This window comes from Podarcis tiliguerta (assembly GCF_965153285.1).
Source record: "Podarcis tiliguerta genome assembly, chromosome: 9".
NCBI classification, from domain to species: Eukaryota; Metazoa; Chordata; class Lepidosauria; order Squamata; family Lacertidae; genus Podarcis; species Podarcis tiliguerta.
This window is the reverse complement of record NC_139542.1, coordinates 66,301,423-66,318,142: the sequence shown is the minus strand read 5'-3', so window position 1 is coordinate 66,318,142 and position 16,720 is coordinate 66,301,423. Positions and strand designations below refer to the sequence as shown.

The 16,720-nt window shown below is 44.6% G+C and overlaps 1 protein-coding gene across 2 annotated transcripts in view; it reads left to right on the top strand.

Annotated features, from left to right (window-relative positions):
* Positions 1 to 15,580, top strand: part of LOC310685614 (cytosolic beta-glucosidase-like) — a 109,010-nt gene extending 93,430 nt beyond the window's left edge. For both annotated transcript variants that reach the window (XM_083458343.1, XM_083458342.1), the window contains exon 6: positions 15,164 to 15,580. In XM_083458343.1, the coding sequence (XP_083314469.1) occupies positions 15,164 to 15,369 (206 nt within the window). In that variant the 3' untranslated portion in view covers positions 15,370 to 15,580. The remainder of the gene's footprint in view (positions 1 to 15,163) is intronic.
* The last annotated feature ends 1,140 nt before the right edge of the window (positions 15,581 to 16,720 follow it).

The following is a 16,720-nucleotide window of genomic DNA, read 5'->3' as shown; positions in this document are numbered from 1 at the left end:
TCCATTTTATCCTCCCCACAACCCTGTAAAGTTGGTCAGCTTGGGAGCCAAAGTGATCTGCCCAAGGCCATTCAGTGATATTCAGGACTGAGCAGGGATTTTGAACCCTGCCTCCCTGGCTTCAGTGCAGCAGTATGAGCCACACTATATTCCAAGGGATCTCTTTACATTCTCAACCTTAAGTTAGAATTAACCACAATTTTTTGGTTGTGAGAATTACATGAAGCAGAGAAAATAATCAACCTGTGATCAAAGAAGTTCCCTGGGACCTCGCTGCCATTCAATTACCCTTGGACACCTTGCTTGCCTCCAGAGTTCACTGTGCTTTATATGTATTCTTCATCTTTCACGAGTGTGCAGTGTATCTGTGTTGTATGGGCTTTAGACGGTGCATTCTCTGTAACTGGAGGTGGCAGTGTTTTGCTGTATCCATTTCATATTCTCTCTTAGTCAGAGAAAAGTCTACTTTAATTCTTTCATCTCTAATCTATTGATCTTAAATAAGCTCTGGATGTGCACCTGTTGCTAGCTTGTAATACAAAAGGAAGATTAACATGATATGAAAAATGTCTTTTATTTAAACAAAAAGCTTTTCCAGAACTTCAGTTTTATTAATGTGTCCTGTATTTATAAATGTATTGTTGTTTATTAATGCCGCTCCCCTAAAGAAAAAAACACACACCCCAAAAAACAACCTAGCATGACATCACAATTGTGCATGCAGCAAAGTCTGGCTTTGATCTAATTCAAAAGAAATTCTTTATCAGAAGATAGCAGAGATATAGGAATAGAATAATACACAGTTGTTGGCTGTTTGTTTTTGCCACTGCATTTTCGGAGCATCTGCAAATCTAAGTGCTTTTCAGAAAGACAGTGCTGTGATATGGCTGCTGCTGTTGCTGCTTCTGCTATATCACTAATAACCTTAGTCCCAGGCCCCAAATGCCCTATCTGTCCCTCCTGGGGTGTGGAAGTCATTTACCACACTGGGTAGTGAACAGAGACTGCTAGTCTTGCAGAATTCGGTTAATCGCCAGATTTTTTTTTGCAGCGGCAGAAGATCAGTGCTAGCTGAGTTCAAAGAACAAATCTGTCTCGTAGTTCCATTGTACTTCGTTAGATTACCGAGGATGAAAATGTTTCGTATGAGCCAAATATTCCCTCAGTTGGGAATTCAAATCCGATGCGATGAAATATATACATCTGTTCCAAAAATTGGCTTCTCGTTGATGTTCTGAAGAGAGGAGGACAGCGCTTTTAAGAACGTGGAAAGAGACGTGTGGAATCAAACGTTAAGGCCAATCTAGTGTGGAATCCTGTACTCATAAGTGGCTAACCAGAAGCCCTTGAGCAGGGCCTGAGCACAACAGCGCTACTTTCCTTTGTCATTCCCAGTGACTAGTATATCAGTTGGAAGAGCAGGCTTGATTTGAAAATTCAGCAGGAAGGAAAAAGGCTTCTCCTCTAAACTCTTCAGGACAAACGGCAGAGAATTCTGTTTTATGCCTTCGTCTTTCCAGCTTTGCAAATAAGATAATCCTACTTACGTTTCTCATGTGTTTGTCTTCAGCTATATGCACTGGGAATGCCTGTAATGAGAAATTTAGAGGTTATAGAAACCTTTCTTTTGTGCTTAGTTCAGAGGTCTCAGGATAGTGGCACTGAAATATTGAGAGCATTTGTTGATCTTTTAACATCCCGGCACAGCCCGGGAGCCGCAAATCTTGCAGTGCTGCAGTTCTGGTAGGAGCCTCCCCACCATAATTAGACCCCTTTCTATTAGAAAGTTGCAAGGTCTGTAGTGGGGAGAATCAGGGCCTTTTTATGAAGAGTAAGGTAAAGGTAAAGGACCCCTGACCATTAGGTCCAGTTGTGACCGACTCTGGGGTTGCAGCGCTCATCTTGCTTTATTGGCCGAGGGAGCCGGCGTACAGCTTCCGGGTCATGTGGCCAGCATGACTAAGCCGCTTCTGGCGAACCAGAGCAGCTCACGGAAATGCCGTTTACCTTCCCGCCGGAGTGGTTCCTATTTATCTACTTGCACTTCGATGTGCTTTCGAACTGCTAGGTGGGCAGGAGCAGGAATCGAGCAACGGGATTCGAACCACCGACCTTCTGATCAGCAAGTCCTAGGCTCTGTGGTTTAACCCACAGCGCCACCTACGTCCCTTCTGAAGAGTACCCCCATCCTATTCAGGGTCCTATTCAGTTGTTGTTGTTGTTATCCTGCCCATCAGACTGGGTTGCCCCAGCCACTCTGGGCGGCTTCCAACATATATAAAAATATTATAAGACATTGAACCAGGCCCGTCTTACCCCTTGAGGCGTGGGGCGCCGGGGTGCCAAGTTCTAGAGGGCACCAGGTGAGAGTCCGGGGAACACCGAACAAGCGCGCTTAGTGAGCGAGGGTGCGTGTGCTGCTCCTGCTGAACGTCGGCTCAGTTTTTTCCCTTTTAGCCTGCAGGTGACGTATTCTGCAGGGTGCCAGAGGGCTAAAAGGGGAAAAACTGAGCCAACGCTTGCCGGGAGGGGTGCACGGGCCGTCGCTTGCTCGGCGCAGGCCTGCTCTCTTGGTGTGCTGCCTGCCGTGGCCACTGCCCCACAAAGCGGCCAGCTGAGCCAGGAGGCGCCGTGTCCAGCCTCTGCCTCTTCCCTGCCAGAGGAGTCGCCCTCCAGCCACTACCCACCTCCTCCAGCCCTAAAAAAAGGTCCACTCTGGGAAAGGGGGGGGGGCGGAGGGATCTTTGCACCACTGCACCAAATATGCTTATGGCGGCCCTGCATTGAACATTAAAAAAAAATTCCCTACACCAAGGCTGCCTTCATATGTCTTCTAAAGGTTGTATAGTTGATTATCTCCTTGGCTCGGGGGTCGCATAACTCCATACCCTCCAACATTTCTCCAATGAAAATAGGGACGTCCTAAAGAAAAGTGGTCGGCACAGGTGGCGCTGTGGGTTAAACCACCGAGCCTAGGACTTGCCGATCAGAAGGTTGGCAGTTTGAATCCCCACGACGTGGTGAGCTCCTGTTGCTCGGTCCCTGCTCCTGCCAACCTAGCAGTTCGAAAGCACATCAAAGTGCAAGTAGATAAATAGGTACCACTCCGGCGGGAAGGTAAACGGTGTTTCCGTGCACTGCTCTGGTTCGCCAGAAGCGGCTTAGTCATGCTGGCCACATGACCCGGAAGCTGTACGCTGGCTCCCTCGGCCAGTAAAGTGAGATGAGCGCTGCAACCCCAGAGTCGGTCACGACTGGACCTAACAGTCATGGGTCCCTTTACCTTTATCTTTAAAGAAAAGTGGGACATTCCGGGAACAAATCAGAAACCAGGACAGCTTTTGTAAATCCGGGATTGTCTCTGGAAAATAAGGACATTGGAAGGTCTGCCATCCAGGACAGGCAGACGGCCAGTCTCCCAGACACTGGAGCCACTCACCTACAGTGCCTCCATCTTCCCAGGGTTCAGTTTGTTAGTCCTCATCCATTCCACATCTAAATACAGACAGTGTTCCAGACCATGGTCTGCCCCTCTTGACACAGATGTTAAAGAGAAATAGAAAAAGGGAATAGGGCCGAATACACAGCCCCCTACTCCTGTTCTCTGGAAATGTTCCTGCAGTTAGGGATGAAGCTGCTGACCAACAGTGCCTCCAGTACACATAGAGCCAGTCAAGAAGACTGCTGGGCCCATGGCACCAAAAGCTGCCAGCAGATCAAGAAGCAGAAGTGGAGGTGCACCCACCTGTCCTACTCTTAATACAGGCCTTCCATCAGGGAGACAGAAGCTGATTCAGTCCCAAACCCCACCTGAAGCCAGGCAGATACAGATATTCCATTTCCTCTAGGAACTCCTGCAACTGATCTGCCACCACTCTCTGTTCTGACACAGCGTAAGGCAGTTTCCTGCCTTCCTCTGGAATCCGTTGTGAATTGGCTATTATAGCTTATTATGCTTCATTATAGTGAAAAACATTACAGGAGAATGTGTTTCATTCTCTTGATTAACAAGCTTGTATTTAAATCAATAGATATCATTTACCTGTATTCTCGATCTTTTTAGTCTTACGCAGTTTGTCTATTTTCCCCTCTTGGCAGCAAGAGAGATTCTGTATACAATAACGCTTTAGTCCCAAAAGTTCTGAAAGAGAAGACATATTTCATAATTTTCAATTCACAGCATACGAGGAGTCTTATTTTCTGAATAAGTATTGATCTGCAGTTTGCAGAATATGCCAAGCCTGAGAGCATTTCTTTTAATTAAAAGGCATAGGCTTGGATGTTGTTGGTAGACAGCAAGACTGGCTTTGGTGCCTTCAGTTTGACAGCTCTTTTTATTTGCTCTAGAATGGAATTATAGAATCATAGAATCATAGAGTTGGAAGAGACCACAAGGGCCATCGAGTCCAACCCCCTGCCAAGCAGGAAACACCATCAGAGCACTCCTGACATATGGTTGTCAAGCCTCTGCTTAAAGACTTCCAAAGAAGGAGACTCCACCACACTCCTTGGCAGCAAATTACACTGAATTAGACAAATGACAAATTTTCATGTGAGATATATGCATGACAAACTGCCTCACACAGTGGCATCCACAGAGGGGAAGCTAACCAGGGAATATGTTTTCTCTATGTGGTCTGGAGCAAGATCTTTGTAGTCAGTAGGGATGGGCAGTATCTGCTTTTGAACATCATGATATATCACCAGCTAAATATTGTGATATACCGATATATCACAATGTCTGAAATAAGGATGCAGTTAATGTAGAGGCACTGGCTGACTTCACAGTATTCCCCACATTGTGGTTTTTGCATAGCACACTCACTATCATGATTCACAATGCAGTGGTACCTCGAGTTACAAATGCCTCAGGTTATAAACGCCTCAGGTTACAAACTCCACTAACCTGGAAGAGTTACCTTGAGAGAGTGGAAATCGTGTGCCAGCGGCGCAGCGGCAGCAAGAGGCCCCATCAGCGAAAGCACACCTCTACTTAAGAACAGTTTCAGGTTACGAATGGACCTCCTGAACGAATTAAGTTTGTAAGTAGAGGTACCAATGTATATCACCAGGTCAAAAATTATGAAGCCAGTATCATGATATGGACTTGAAACTGGTTTTGGACAATACATCACCCAGCCCTAATACACATCATGATTCGTGATATATTCCCAGGTCAAAAACAATGAAACCGATATGATATGAACGATACACTATATTGATATATCACCCAGCCCTAGTAGTCAGCATTGATGAGACAGAACTTGATCCCAATCAAGATGGACCCAGACTCAATTTCTCCAGCTGTGTTATGCCCAGCTCATTAGCAGTGGCGCAGTGACATCACCACACTCTCAACATTCTGAGTGCCTTGGGGCATAGAACAGACGGCCCCTGCCTTGATTTCCCAGACACTTCTGATGTAGCAACCTCACTGTTCCCTTGATTGTGGATAGCTTTAACTGTGTTGGCTAGGACTGCCTTAGCCACATCTGAAAGTTATGAATGTCGTGAATCCTGGAAGAGTGGTTAGCCTTGATCATATGGTATTCACACCTTCCACAAGGTGAATAGACTGAACGTGTAGGGGAGGAGCAGCAGTGGCGTAGCGTGGGTTGTCAGCACCCGGGGCAAGGCAAGTAATTTGCGCCCCCTAATCCGGGGCAAGGCAAGTAATTTGTGCCCCCCCCGCTGCACTGTCCCTCCCCCAGATAGTCCCTCGCTCTCTCTCCGCACTGCACCACACGCCTGGCACCCTCCCCTCCACAGTGGGTGGCGACCTGGCGGCTTGGATCGGATTTGCACAGCCAGCACGGCAGTGAGAGAGAGTGAGAGAGCCAGGTAGGGGCAGAGAGCTGTGAGTGCGAGCGCCCCCCCCCATGTTGCACCCGGTGCGGCCGGCCCCCCCTGCACCCCCACGCTACGCCACTGAGGAGCAGTGTGTGTCTCTTCACTTGCCCATGTTGATGAGCCATGCAACATCTGCATTCCAGGAAGGTGCATGGATTGCCACATGCATACACTGAAAGAGGCATGATCTGTGCTCCTTGGAGTCACAAGAGAGGGAAGGACACAAAGAATTGCTGCATACCATTCCACCTCTAAATAGAGGTGAGGCAGAACTGCAGATAGTGTGGGGAGGTATAATTCTGTTATCCTGCCTGTCCTTTGAGCAGCATACATTTTGGAGAATGTATGGATAGGGTCATTATCATGGCAAATGACAGGGGTGGGGGGAAGCCTATAGTTTTAGTTGGCAAACTCATCACATCCTCCCTTGCATTACATATACAAAGCTTCCAAATTTTGTAGTCCATATCAAGAGATAACTTACACAAACAGGCCGTGCTTATGTCTTCAATGTCCAATGGCCTAGAGAAGCCTTAGTCAGGTGTTTAGACAGACTCTCTTTTCTATGACTGATGTTTCTTAAAGTTAACCAACAAACTAAAACTAGCACTGGGACAAGCAAAGGAGGATCGATACGGCTAACCTGACACAACAACCTGTACAAACAAGCCACACTGCAATTAAATGAACACACCCAAGCAAGCTCTGGACCCTGCAATCTCTTACAATATCAGTAAGTAAGTAAGCATATAAATAAAGGACCTACCCACATGATGCTGACACAAACCACTACACTAACACCAGGCTTTTAATGTTTGATGCATTACTGTATTTTAATATTTTGTTGGAAGCCACCCAGAGTGGTTGGGGAAGCCCAGCCAGATGGGTGGGATATAAATAATAACTTCTTCTTCTTCTTCTTCTTCTTCTTCTTCTTCTTCTTCTTCTTCTTCTTCTTCTTCGCAACAGAACAAAAGAACAATCCTCTCCTCTCTCCCGCAACTGTAAGATGTCTATGACAAAAGTGTTTTTCACTAAATGTAAACGAACTGTGAAAAGGACTTTATGAATTGAAAGTGAAAATGATGGTTGTTTTGTAACACAAAAAAATTCAATGGAAACAGCTATGACTGTTGGTTCAGTCTACATTTTGTTTCCACAGTTGTGCACTTGAGACAGCACATGGTTGCTTAAGGAAAAAACACTTTAGGTAGCTGTCTACATGCAAGCTCATCACTCACGGGGAAGAAAGAGCATGTGATCTGAGCGCATGTGAAGTCTCCATGTCCCCAGTTAATGATATGTGGGTGGTGGGTACATGCTCCTCCACTACTGAAAGAAGACAATCAACCATGGAAACATGTGAACCCATAATGTCCACAACTGCAGCAGCAAGCAAGGATGTCTGCAACACTTAAATTTATTGCTAGTTAAACCCCTGAGCAGAAGAGAGCAAGAGAAGTCTAATAAACATGTGTGTTGAATTGCAACTGATGTTTCCCCCCCTCCCCAGATTCCTTATTAAATATGCTGACTTCTTCATTGGAAATTGCTGTTTCCATGCTCACAAATCTTCTGTTTGTTTCCTCCTCGACACTGGGCACTATAAAGGTGTCAGTTCGTGAACAATGCTTGCAAAATGCCACTCATAAGAAATCCCTAGCATTTACCCTTAATCCTCTTTATTGATACTCATATGTTTTAGTGTCTGTCTGTCTTCAACTGTAGCTGAGATTACCAGCCACCGGAAAACTCAAAATGTAAATCAGTCTTGACATTTTGAACCTACAGCAGTTTCAGGCAGCTCGCAATTTGTTCCATGGTGCAGTCTCCAAATGGCAGAGCAAACCCTGCGACAAACAACATGGTTCTGGGTCCAGTTCAGATGATCTTCACATGGGGTCTGTATGTGGGGAATAATGCTTTATTCATTTATATACCACCTTCCATGTACATGGTGCTTTACAAAAGAAGAAGAGAGATTGCTGCTTCAAGAAGTTTACAGTCTAGAAGTCTACAGAGGAGACAACGGAAGAGAAATGGGGACAGGACTTAACAGGAAAGGAATACAATCGCAATCATTGCAATTACGGTGCCTTCAACTTAGTTGCAGCAGGGTACGGCAAGTAGACTTCTTCAGGGCAAATACACACTCCCAACCTACCGAAGTAGAATACCCTCAAAATAAAAAACACTGAGATAGCATCGAACAGTATCATAAAATTACCAAAAGCAAGAACAAGAGGAACACTGGCATAAGCATAAAGCAGCAGAACCCTTAAAAAATATTAATATTGGAGGCATACAAATTAATCTAAGCTGAAGGCTCATCTAAACAAAATGCCCTTCACCAATCTTCTCTCGGAAGACTGGGAGAGAGGAAGATAAATTAGCCTCTCAAGATGTTTCAGGGTTTGGACACCATCACTGAGAATGCCATGTTCCACATAACGATAACTGCACCTCAGAGATCCACAGACTTGGTGAAGATCCTCCTTACCTGATCTTAAGGGACAGACAAGATAACTAAATGCAGCCTCTGTACCTCTGAATAGCAGTTGTCGGGGACAAATGAGAGGAAAGGACTGTGGCCTTCATTCCCTCTGCTGAGCTTTCCGGAGCTTCTCTCTGTTTACGGTTGGAAACAAAATGAGGGACTAAGTGGATCTTTAAAGGTAAAGGGACCCCTGACCATTAGGTCCAGTCGTGGCCGACTCTGGGGTTGCGGCGCTCATCTTGCTTTATTGGCCAAGGGAGCCGGCGTACAGCTTCCGGGTCATGTGGCCAGCATGACTAAGCCACTTCTGGCAAACCAGAGCAGCGCACGGAAACGCCGTTTACCTTCCCACCAGAGCAGTACCTATTTATCTATTTGCACCTTGACATGCTTTCGAACTGCTAGGTTGGCAGGAGCTGGGACCGAGCAACGGGAGCTCACCCCATCATGGGGATTCGAACCACCGACCTTCTGATCGGCAAGTCCTTGGCTCTGTGGTTTAACCCACAGCGCCACCTGTGTCCCTCTAGCAACCATAGCCAAGCCAAATTTATAAGTTCTTCCTCCTCTGATAACAACAAGTACTTCTGGTTATATATCCTGTTCTTCTTCAGAACAGCCTCCTGCCCCATCAGCTAATATAGGAAGTATAAAATATAATTTGTCTCTGCTGGCCAATGGCAAGGTCTTTGCTCTTCCCCACCTGCTCCCAGCTGTAGGGTGGTGATCCACTGATGGAGTTGTCTATCAAGACTCCAGTCCACCAGAAGAGGGACGAGAGGTAAAGGGTGCCAGAACTGAGAAGTAAAACATATGCAGAAATGGAAAATATATGGTCTAATGAGGCTAGCCTGGAGACTACTGTTTGTGGCATTATAAGCAGAAAGCAAAGGATTAATGGCAAACCTTAGAAAATGCCACTGGTCAGTGGGAGAGAAGAAGATATTTCAATAAAAGAACCGAACGAGCTGTCAGTGTGATGTGAAGCCCCAGTAAATTGATGTCATAACATTCCAAGAATGAAAAGACCTTGTGGGGAGTGAGTGTCCCGTGGTATCAAAGCTAACACAGAGATCAAGGAAAGAAAAGTATGCAGAGGAGACCCGGCAAGAAAGAGATGGGTGCCGTAGAAGACAAGACAAATGATGTACTCTGCCATATACCTGAAATGGTTCTTTCAGCTGTTGTGACCACCCATGGCGGTTAATTAATTAGACGACCTTCCTGATACAGTGATTAATGGCATAATGGGTGTAAATAGATCTATGCTAATTAATAATGTGGCTGTCACCAAAGTACTTGGGCACCGTAGGAACTGTGAATAAGGTTTGCTTCATATGCGACAGTTCTCCTTTGTAGATACACTATCTCCTATCCGGAGCGCATGTTGTTGCTTTTGGGTTCTTGCCTCCTAATTCAGATATATGATATATCTAGGGCTAGGTTTGCACCAGCAGTTTCCATACAACCTGCTTTTCATACATACATACATACATACATGAGGAGAACATGGTTTAATCACAGCGTGAAAGCCACAGTTAGTACAGAATGCAGTTGCCAGAATTTTAGATAGGACTAGTGGTTGGAACTCATCACACTGGTGTTGAAAGAGTTTCACTGGCTTCCTTTCTACTTCTGAGCTCATTTCAAGGTACTGCTGCAAGTATCTGAATGAACATCTGCTCCCAACCTGACCTGCTCATATTCTGAGGCCATCTGCTGATTATCTTCTCTGAGCAGAGGTGAGGCAGGGGCTGACCAGAGGGAGGACATTTTTAGCGGTTGCTTCTTGTTTGTGGGACACTTTCCCCAAGGAAGTTCAGGTGATGCCTTCACTGCTACCTTTTTTTTTCTGCCAGGCAAATCACTTTGTATTCACCCAGGCCTTTCAAATATTTTTAGTTTAGCTGTTTTAGGCTGGAATCCAGTACAGTATACACTTGCATTGAACCTAATAGGACTTCTGTACTGCACATCTAGAAGGGATGCAGGTGGCGCTGTGGGTTAAACCACAGAGCCTAGGACTTGCCAATCAGAAGGTCGGCAGTTTGAATCCCCGCTATGGGGTGAGTTCCTGTTGCTCGGTTCCTGCTCCTGCCAACTTAGCAGTTCGAAAGCACGTCAAAGTGCAAGTAGATAAATAGGTATCTCTCTGGTAGGAAGGTAAACGGTGTTTCCGTGCGCTGCTCTGGTTCACCAGAAGCAGCTTAGTCCTGCTGGCCACATGACCCGGAAGCTGTACACCGGCTCCCTCAGCCAGTAAAGCGAGATGAGCACCGCAACCCCAGAGTCGTCCGTGACTGGACCTAATGGTCCTGTGACCTTTCCCTGTCTGCACTCAGCTTCTTAGTTTTCGTGAACTTTATCAAAGAGGTGCAAGTTTGTTGTGCAGATTGAATTTTACATAGTACCATTGCCCTTCCCCCTCTTAGTCACACACAAACACACACACTAACTATGGCATGTATGCATGTGGTTTACCATTTCCTCACCATTATATGACTAATTTTCCTCACAAAAAATGAACTTTCATTCAAGAATGATCCTAGAAACTTGTTATCAGGCCACTTTGAAATTCTTTCCTCCTCCTCCTCCTTCAACATCATCATCATCATCAACAACAACATACTGCATATATTCTTTGAGGTGCTGTGTGGATATAGAAGTGCTATTGCAGTAATTCAGCATTTGGCATAAAAAAAGAAAGAAAACCCGAAGCATGAAATACGGAGAGGAAGAAACATATGTATTTGGGAAATGCATGAAGATTATTTTGGGCCAATGAGGGAGAGAAAAAATGAAATGAAATGTGACAAGGTTATTTGAGCAGCTTCAGCCTAGGAACCCAGCCTCAGAAACCTTGTCTGCGCATCCAATTTAACACTAGTTTAACACCCTTTGGTGTCTGTAGTGTTCACACTAAATTGAAGGAAGGAGTGTGTATTCTATCCCCTAAAGGAGTGTGGACTCTTTCCCCTATAGAGCCAAGGGAACTTCGCCTCCATAACCCCTATAAAAGTACAGTGGTACCTCGGGTTATAGACGCTTAAGGTTACAGATGCTTCAGGTTACACACTCCGCTAACCCAGAAATAGTACCTCGGGTTAAGAACTTAGCTTCAGGATCTATTGAGAACAGAAATCGTGCTCTGGCGGCGCAGCGGGAGGCCCCATTAGCTAAAGTGGTGCCAATTGAGAGCCAATGTGGTGTAGTGGTTAAGAGCGATAGACTCGTAATCTGGGGAACCGGGTTCGCGTCTCTGCTCCTCCACATGCAGCTGCTGGGTGACCTTGGGCCAGTCACACTTCTCTGAAGTCTCTCAGCCCCACTAACCTCACAGAGTGTTTGTTGTGGGGGAGGAAGGGAAAGGAGATTGTTAGCCGCTTTGAGACTCCTTCGGGTAGTGATAAAGCGGGATATCAAATCCAAACTCTTCTTCTTCTTCTTCTTCTTCAGGTTAGGAACAGTTTCAGGTTAAGAAGGGACCTCCAGAACGAATTAAGTTCTTATCCCGAGGTACCACTGTACCACAAGCCATCTGTGTGAATGTATCTCCTCTGCCTGAAGATCACCTGGGCAGCACAACACTATTCTGGCTTTATGATTGGTTGCATTATTTCCAAACAAATGAAATGTTCAGGAAAGACGTTAAAGAATGTGGTTATGCAGACAAGGATTCAATATTTCAGTCAGAAATAATAAATAAGGACTCTAAAATTTTGTCCAGAATGTATAAGCTGTTGCTAGAATGGAATTTGAAAGATGAGGAAGTTGAGTGGTAATGATACACTGGGCCAGAGACTTCAGTTATAATATTCAATTTGAAGACTGGGAAAGACTATGGAAGGAGAACCTAAAATTTACAGCATGTGTGACATTAAAAGAAAATGTTATGAAAATGTTTTATAGATGGTACATAACACCGGTAAAATTAGCAAAAATGTATAAGACATGCAATAAGTGTTGGAAATGTAAAGAGAAAGAAGGTTCATTTTATCACATGTGGTGGGAATGTAAGAAAGTGAAAGGCTTCTGGGAAATGATTTATAATGAATTAAAAAAGATATTAAAATATACATTTATAAAGAAGCCAGAGGCCTTTCTGTTAGCCATTTTAGGAAAAGAGATAAAGAGAAAGGATAGTAAGTTCTTTCAATATGCAGTGACAGCTGCAAGGGTGTTACTGGCTCAGAAATGGAAACAACAGGAAATACCGACAATGGAAGAATGGAGAAGGAAGCTGCTAGACTATGCTGAGTTGGATAAAATGACTGGGAAGATTAGATATTTAAGAGACCAAAAGTTCACAGAAGACTGGGGAAAATTTGTGGAATATCTGGAGAGTAAAAGTGATGGTCAAATAACGCTAGAGGGATTTAAAAAAGCACTGTGAAACACAGAAAGTATTGTTAAAAGGGAATAGAAAAAGAAAGGTTTAAATAATGACAATACAAACCTACGAAAGATTTACGGAAAAGCTGAAGGAAGTCCAGAAAAGAAAGATTTTGTGAAAAACTAGATGTGAAATTATTGTATGATTTGTTTCTGTTGTAAATTAATAAAAATTATTATAAAAAACACACACACTATTCTGGCTTTGTGCTCTACAAGCCGAGGGAAGTTTGAACTAGCCCCGTTCTCCAGAGATAAGAGACCTTTGTATTTTTAAATTAGAGTAGTCTGTTTCCAAGGCAAAACTTAGCTAAGTGTCTTCCTCTTATACCCCCCCCCCAAAAAAAAATAAGAATGGGAGAAAATGAGTTGAATAGTTGGTGCAGCATGGCAGCAGTGCGCAATTTAGCTGAGGATGTTGGGAAATCTTGCCCACGGCTTGGAAATAATGAGCTCCTGACGTGTTTTCTAATCAAAGTATCGGCATGGAGTCACCATGTTTAGCAAACGTCCTATCACCAAGGAAGCAGTACATCAAAAGTTCAATGTGGATATTATTTTTCGGTGCCTCACCTTTACATTATAGGTGTCTTCCTTAGCACCTCTTCCTTCTTATAATAGTTTAAAGCCTCCCCCCCCCAATAAACCAGTAGATGTGTGTGAACACCGTCCGTTATCACATTTGTTCCAGCTTCAGTGAACCAAGAACCACGCCTGTCGTCCTCAGTTATCTTTGTACGCAGCACTGTTTTGAGCAGAGGTTTAATACACAAAAGATTGTTTCCCCCAAGATTTAGGTACCTCATAAATCAAGCTGACAAGTCACGTGGCCAGGTTTCCTCTTCTGTTTTGTCTATGGTATGCAGACAGATTATACAGTAGCGTCCTCAATGGCTTATTGTCTAATAATGTCAGAGGGCTGTGTTCTTCACATGCTATATTAGACGCTACCTAGGCAATTCTCTGCCTAAATATTTCGCGTGTGCATGGGTGACAAATAGTAAAGACACATTTCTGCACCTTTGAGTTTGCTGTGAAAGCAGAGGAGGCTTAAAACCATCACATTTTTGGGGAGTATCAGGACACACAGTGATTCCCACACATTGACTTGCTCCATCTTAACATGTTGCCACAATGCTTTCTTAGTGTGGAATTATCAAGATGCACAATTATATTTCCAAGAACATAGAAAACCAGGTCATTTATTATTATTATTTTTAAAAAATCATCATACACAGTCAATTTGGACAAAACGTGTTCTTCCTAACAGAGAGCACGTGTTGCGGTGGAGGCCTGCAGGCCACCTCACTGTTCCTGTGCGGATGTTTGGAAGGGATTCAGGCAGTGATTGGGTAAATTGAGTCTCCGGGAAGATTTCCTTGTTGCCAATTTGGAGGAGGGGTCAGAGGTTTTAAATGCTGGACGCCCAGCTTTGGGCGTCCTCTTGGGCCGCTTGCACCGGATCACCCGCCCACCCTCCCTGAATTGAGGGGGTTCTTTGCATTTGACATTGCTATGCCTGTCATGGGGTCGCCTGCTTTTGGGGCAGGGGCCTGGTAGGAATTTTGTCCATCTGGCTGATTGGCTGTGGCCATTTGGTTTTTGCCTACTGCGTAGCAAATCGTCACAACTTGTAAGGTTGGCGGTTAGGCATTGGTTCAAATTGGTTGGTGGAGGGGTAAGTGCCTACCCCTCCAATGGCGGTGCTGGAAGGGAACTCCGCTAAAGGAATCCAGGGGCTTGCCATCCTTTCGTCCTAGTCCCTGGCATCGGGCTTGGGCCGTGCAAGCCCCTGGGAGCATGTGGGTGAGAAGTGAGGGACTGATGCCCAGCTTCATTTCTCCCCAATATGGTTTTCCCTGACTGGCTTCCGCTGGAATCTGGAATCAATTCTGTCTTAGGGGCAAGGACAGATAGTTGTAACCAATGCCTAAGCAACCACTCACATGTGTGTATTTAAATAAAGTTGTGGCCAAAATCATGCCGAAAACCTTAAACAAAATTTGATGTGTGCTGTGTGAGTTATTGGGGTGGCTTGGGGACCTCGACATGCAAACAGTTGCAAACCAGTGGGAGGAAGAAACAGGATAATGCTCTACCAGATAACACTTGCATAGTCTCTGTGTGCGTAAAACTGCAGTGTATGGGGACCTGACTCATACTGTTGACAGGATACATAAAGTTTTGGGAACTAGCATATGGTTCAGGCCTACATATATATTATGCAAATTTCCATTGTGAGCTTTTATAACGTTTCTTTTCATAGCGTTTCATAGCGTTCTTTTTATACCTGTATAGATCCAGCCCTAAGCTTCAGAGGTGTCTGGTCAATACCGGGATTTGTGGGTGTATGCAGGCCCCTTGACTTCTGTGGATTTGAATGAAATCTATAAATATGGTATCTTCCCTTTTTTTCCATATCAGCAATCTACGTTGATGGCGTCCAACTGAAAGGCTACTTTGTGTGGTCCCTTTTGGACAACTTTGAGTGGACTTGTGGATACAGATCTCGCTTTGGACTCTTCCATGTGGACTTCGAAAATCCGGCTCTCCCTCGAGCTCCTTACAAATCGGCCATTGAATACGCCAAAGTTATCGCCAACAATGGACTGATGAAATCACATGGTTGACGACTGTCTGTTAATACCAAATGTTGGCCACTTACAAGAGAGGCACATGCCGTGAAATTGTCAAAAATAAACCAAGCTGAATTTTGATTTTCAATAACTATTTCTCAAACAGCAGAAGCAGAAATCAGAGCAATAACTATGCAGAAAGGGGAAGTGAACCTATAACATCTAAAAGTTTGAATTTAAAATAAATAAATACAAATAAAATAAATAAATACAGTACAATGTATTAATATTTTCTGTAATGTTTATAATACTTTTGACTTAAGGGATTCAGAGAGTGATGTCATATATTTTGTTGTTGTTTAGTCATTTAGTCGTGTCCGACTCTTTGTGACCGCATGGACCAGAGCACGCCAGGCACTTCTATCTTCCATTGCCTCCCGCAGTTTGGTCAAACTCATGCTGGTAGCTTCGAGAACACTGTCCAACCATCTCGTCCTCTGTCGTCCCCTTCTCCTTGTGCCCTCCATCTTTCCCAACACCAAGGTCTTTTCCAGGGAGTCTTCTCTTCTTATGAGGTGGCCAAAGAACTGGAGCCTCAGCTTCAGGACCTGTCCTTCCAGTGAGCACTCAGGGCTGATTTCCTTAAGAATGGATAGGTTTGATCTTCTTGCAGTCCATGGGACTCTCAAGAGTCTCCTCCAGCACCATAATTCAAAAGCATCAATTCTTCAGCGATCAGTCTTCTGTCATATATGTCATATATTATACAGCACCAAATGTTGGGTTCCTATCAAGTGGGCACATGTCTGGAAGTCGCAGCCAAAGTAGCTGCATTAGAAACACACACAAATGAGCTACTCTTTCCTCTCTCCTATCACAATGAATGGGATAGTTTGATGCTTATTCATTTTTTTGACTATCTGTTTGTCTGACATAGAGGAAGCACCAGTGGCGTAGCGTGGGGGGTGCAGGGGGGGCCGACCGCACCGGGCGCAACATCTGGGGGTTAGGGTTAGGGGGCGCAAATCTACGGGTTAGGGGACGCAAATTACTTGCCTTGCCCCGGGTGCTGACAACCCACGCTACGCCACTGGGAAGCACATTTGGCGGACTGTTCAGTATCTGCCTACTTATACACAGCCAGATTCCTGAAGAGCACACTTTTTCAGAACTACAGAATTACTGTATGTATTGGTCAGTTTTAGGTTCTGGTACTAAGATAAGCTAACTAATGCTTTACCAATGAAACATCCTATTAAGTGGTCTGCATTTTCCTGAATGGAGAGAGCTTCCTGGCCTCTTGCACTGGGCCGGAATTCAATAGGCAAAAGCAAGCAACTTGTACATGTAAATTAAATGGGTGCTATATGAAGAGTACTCTTTAAAAAACAAATCTTTGCTCAAG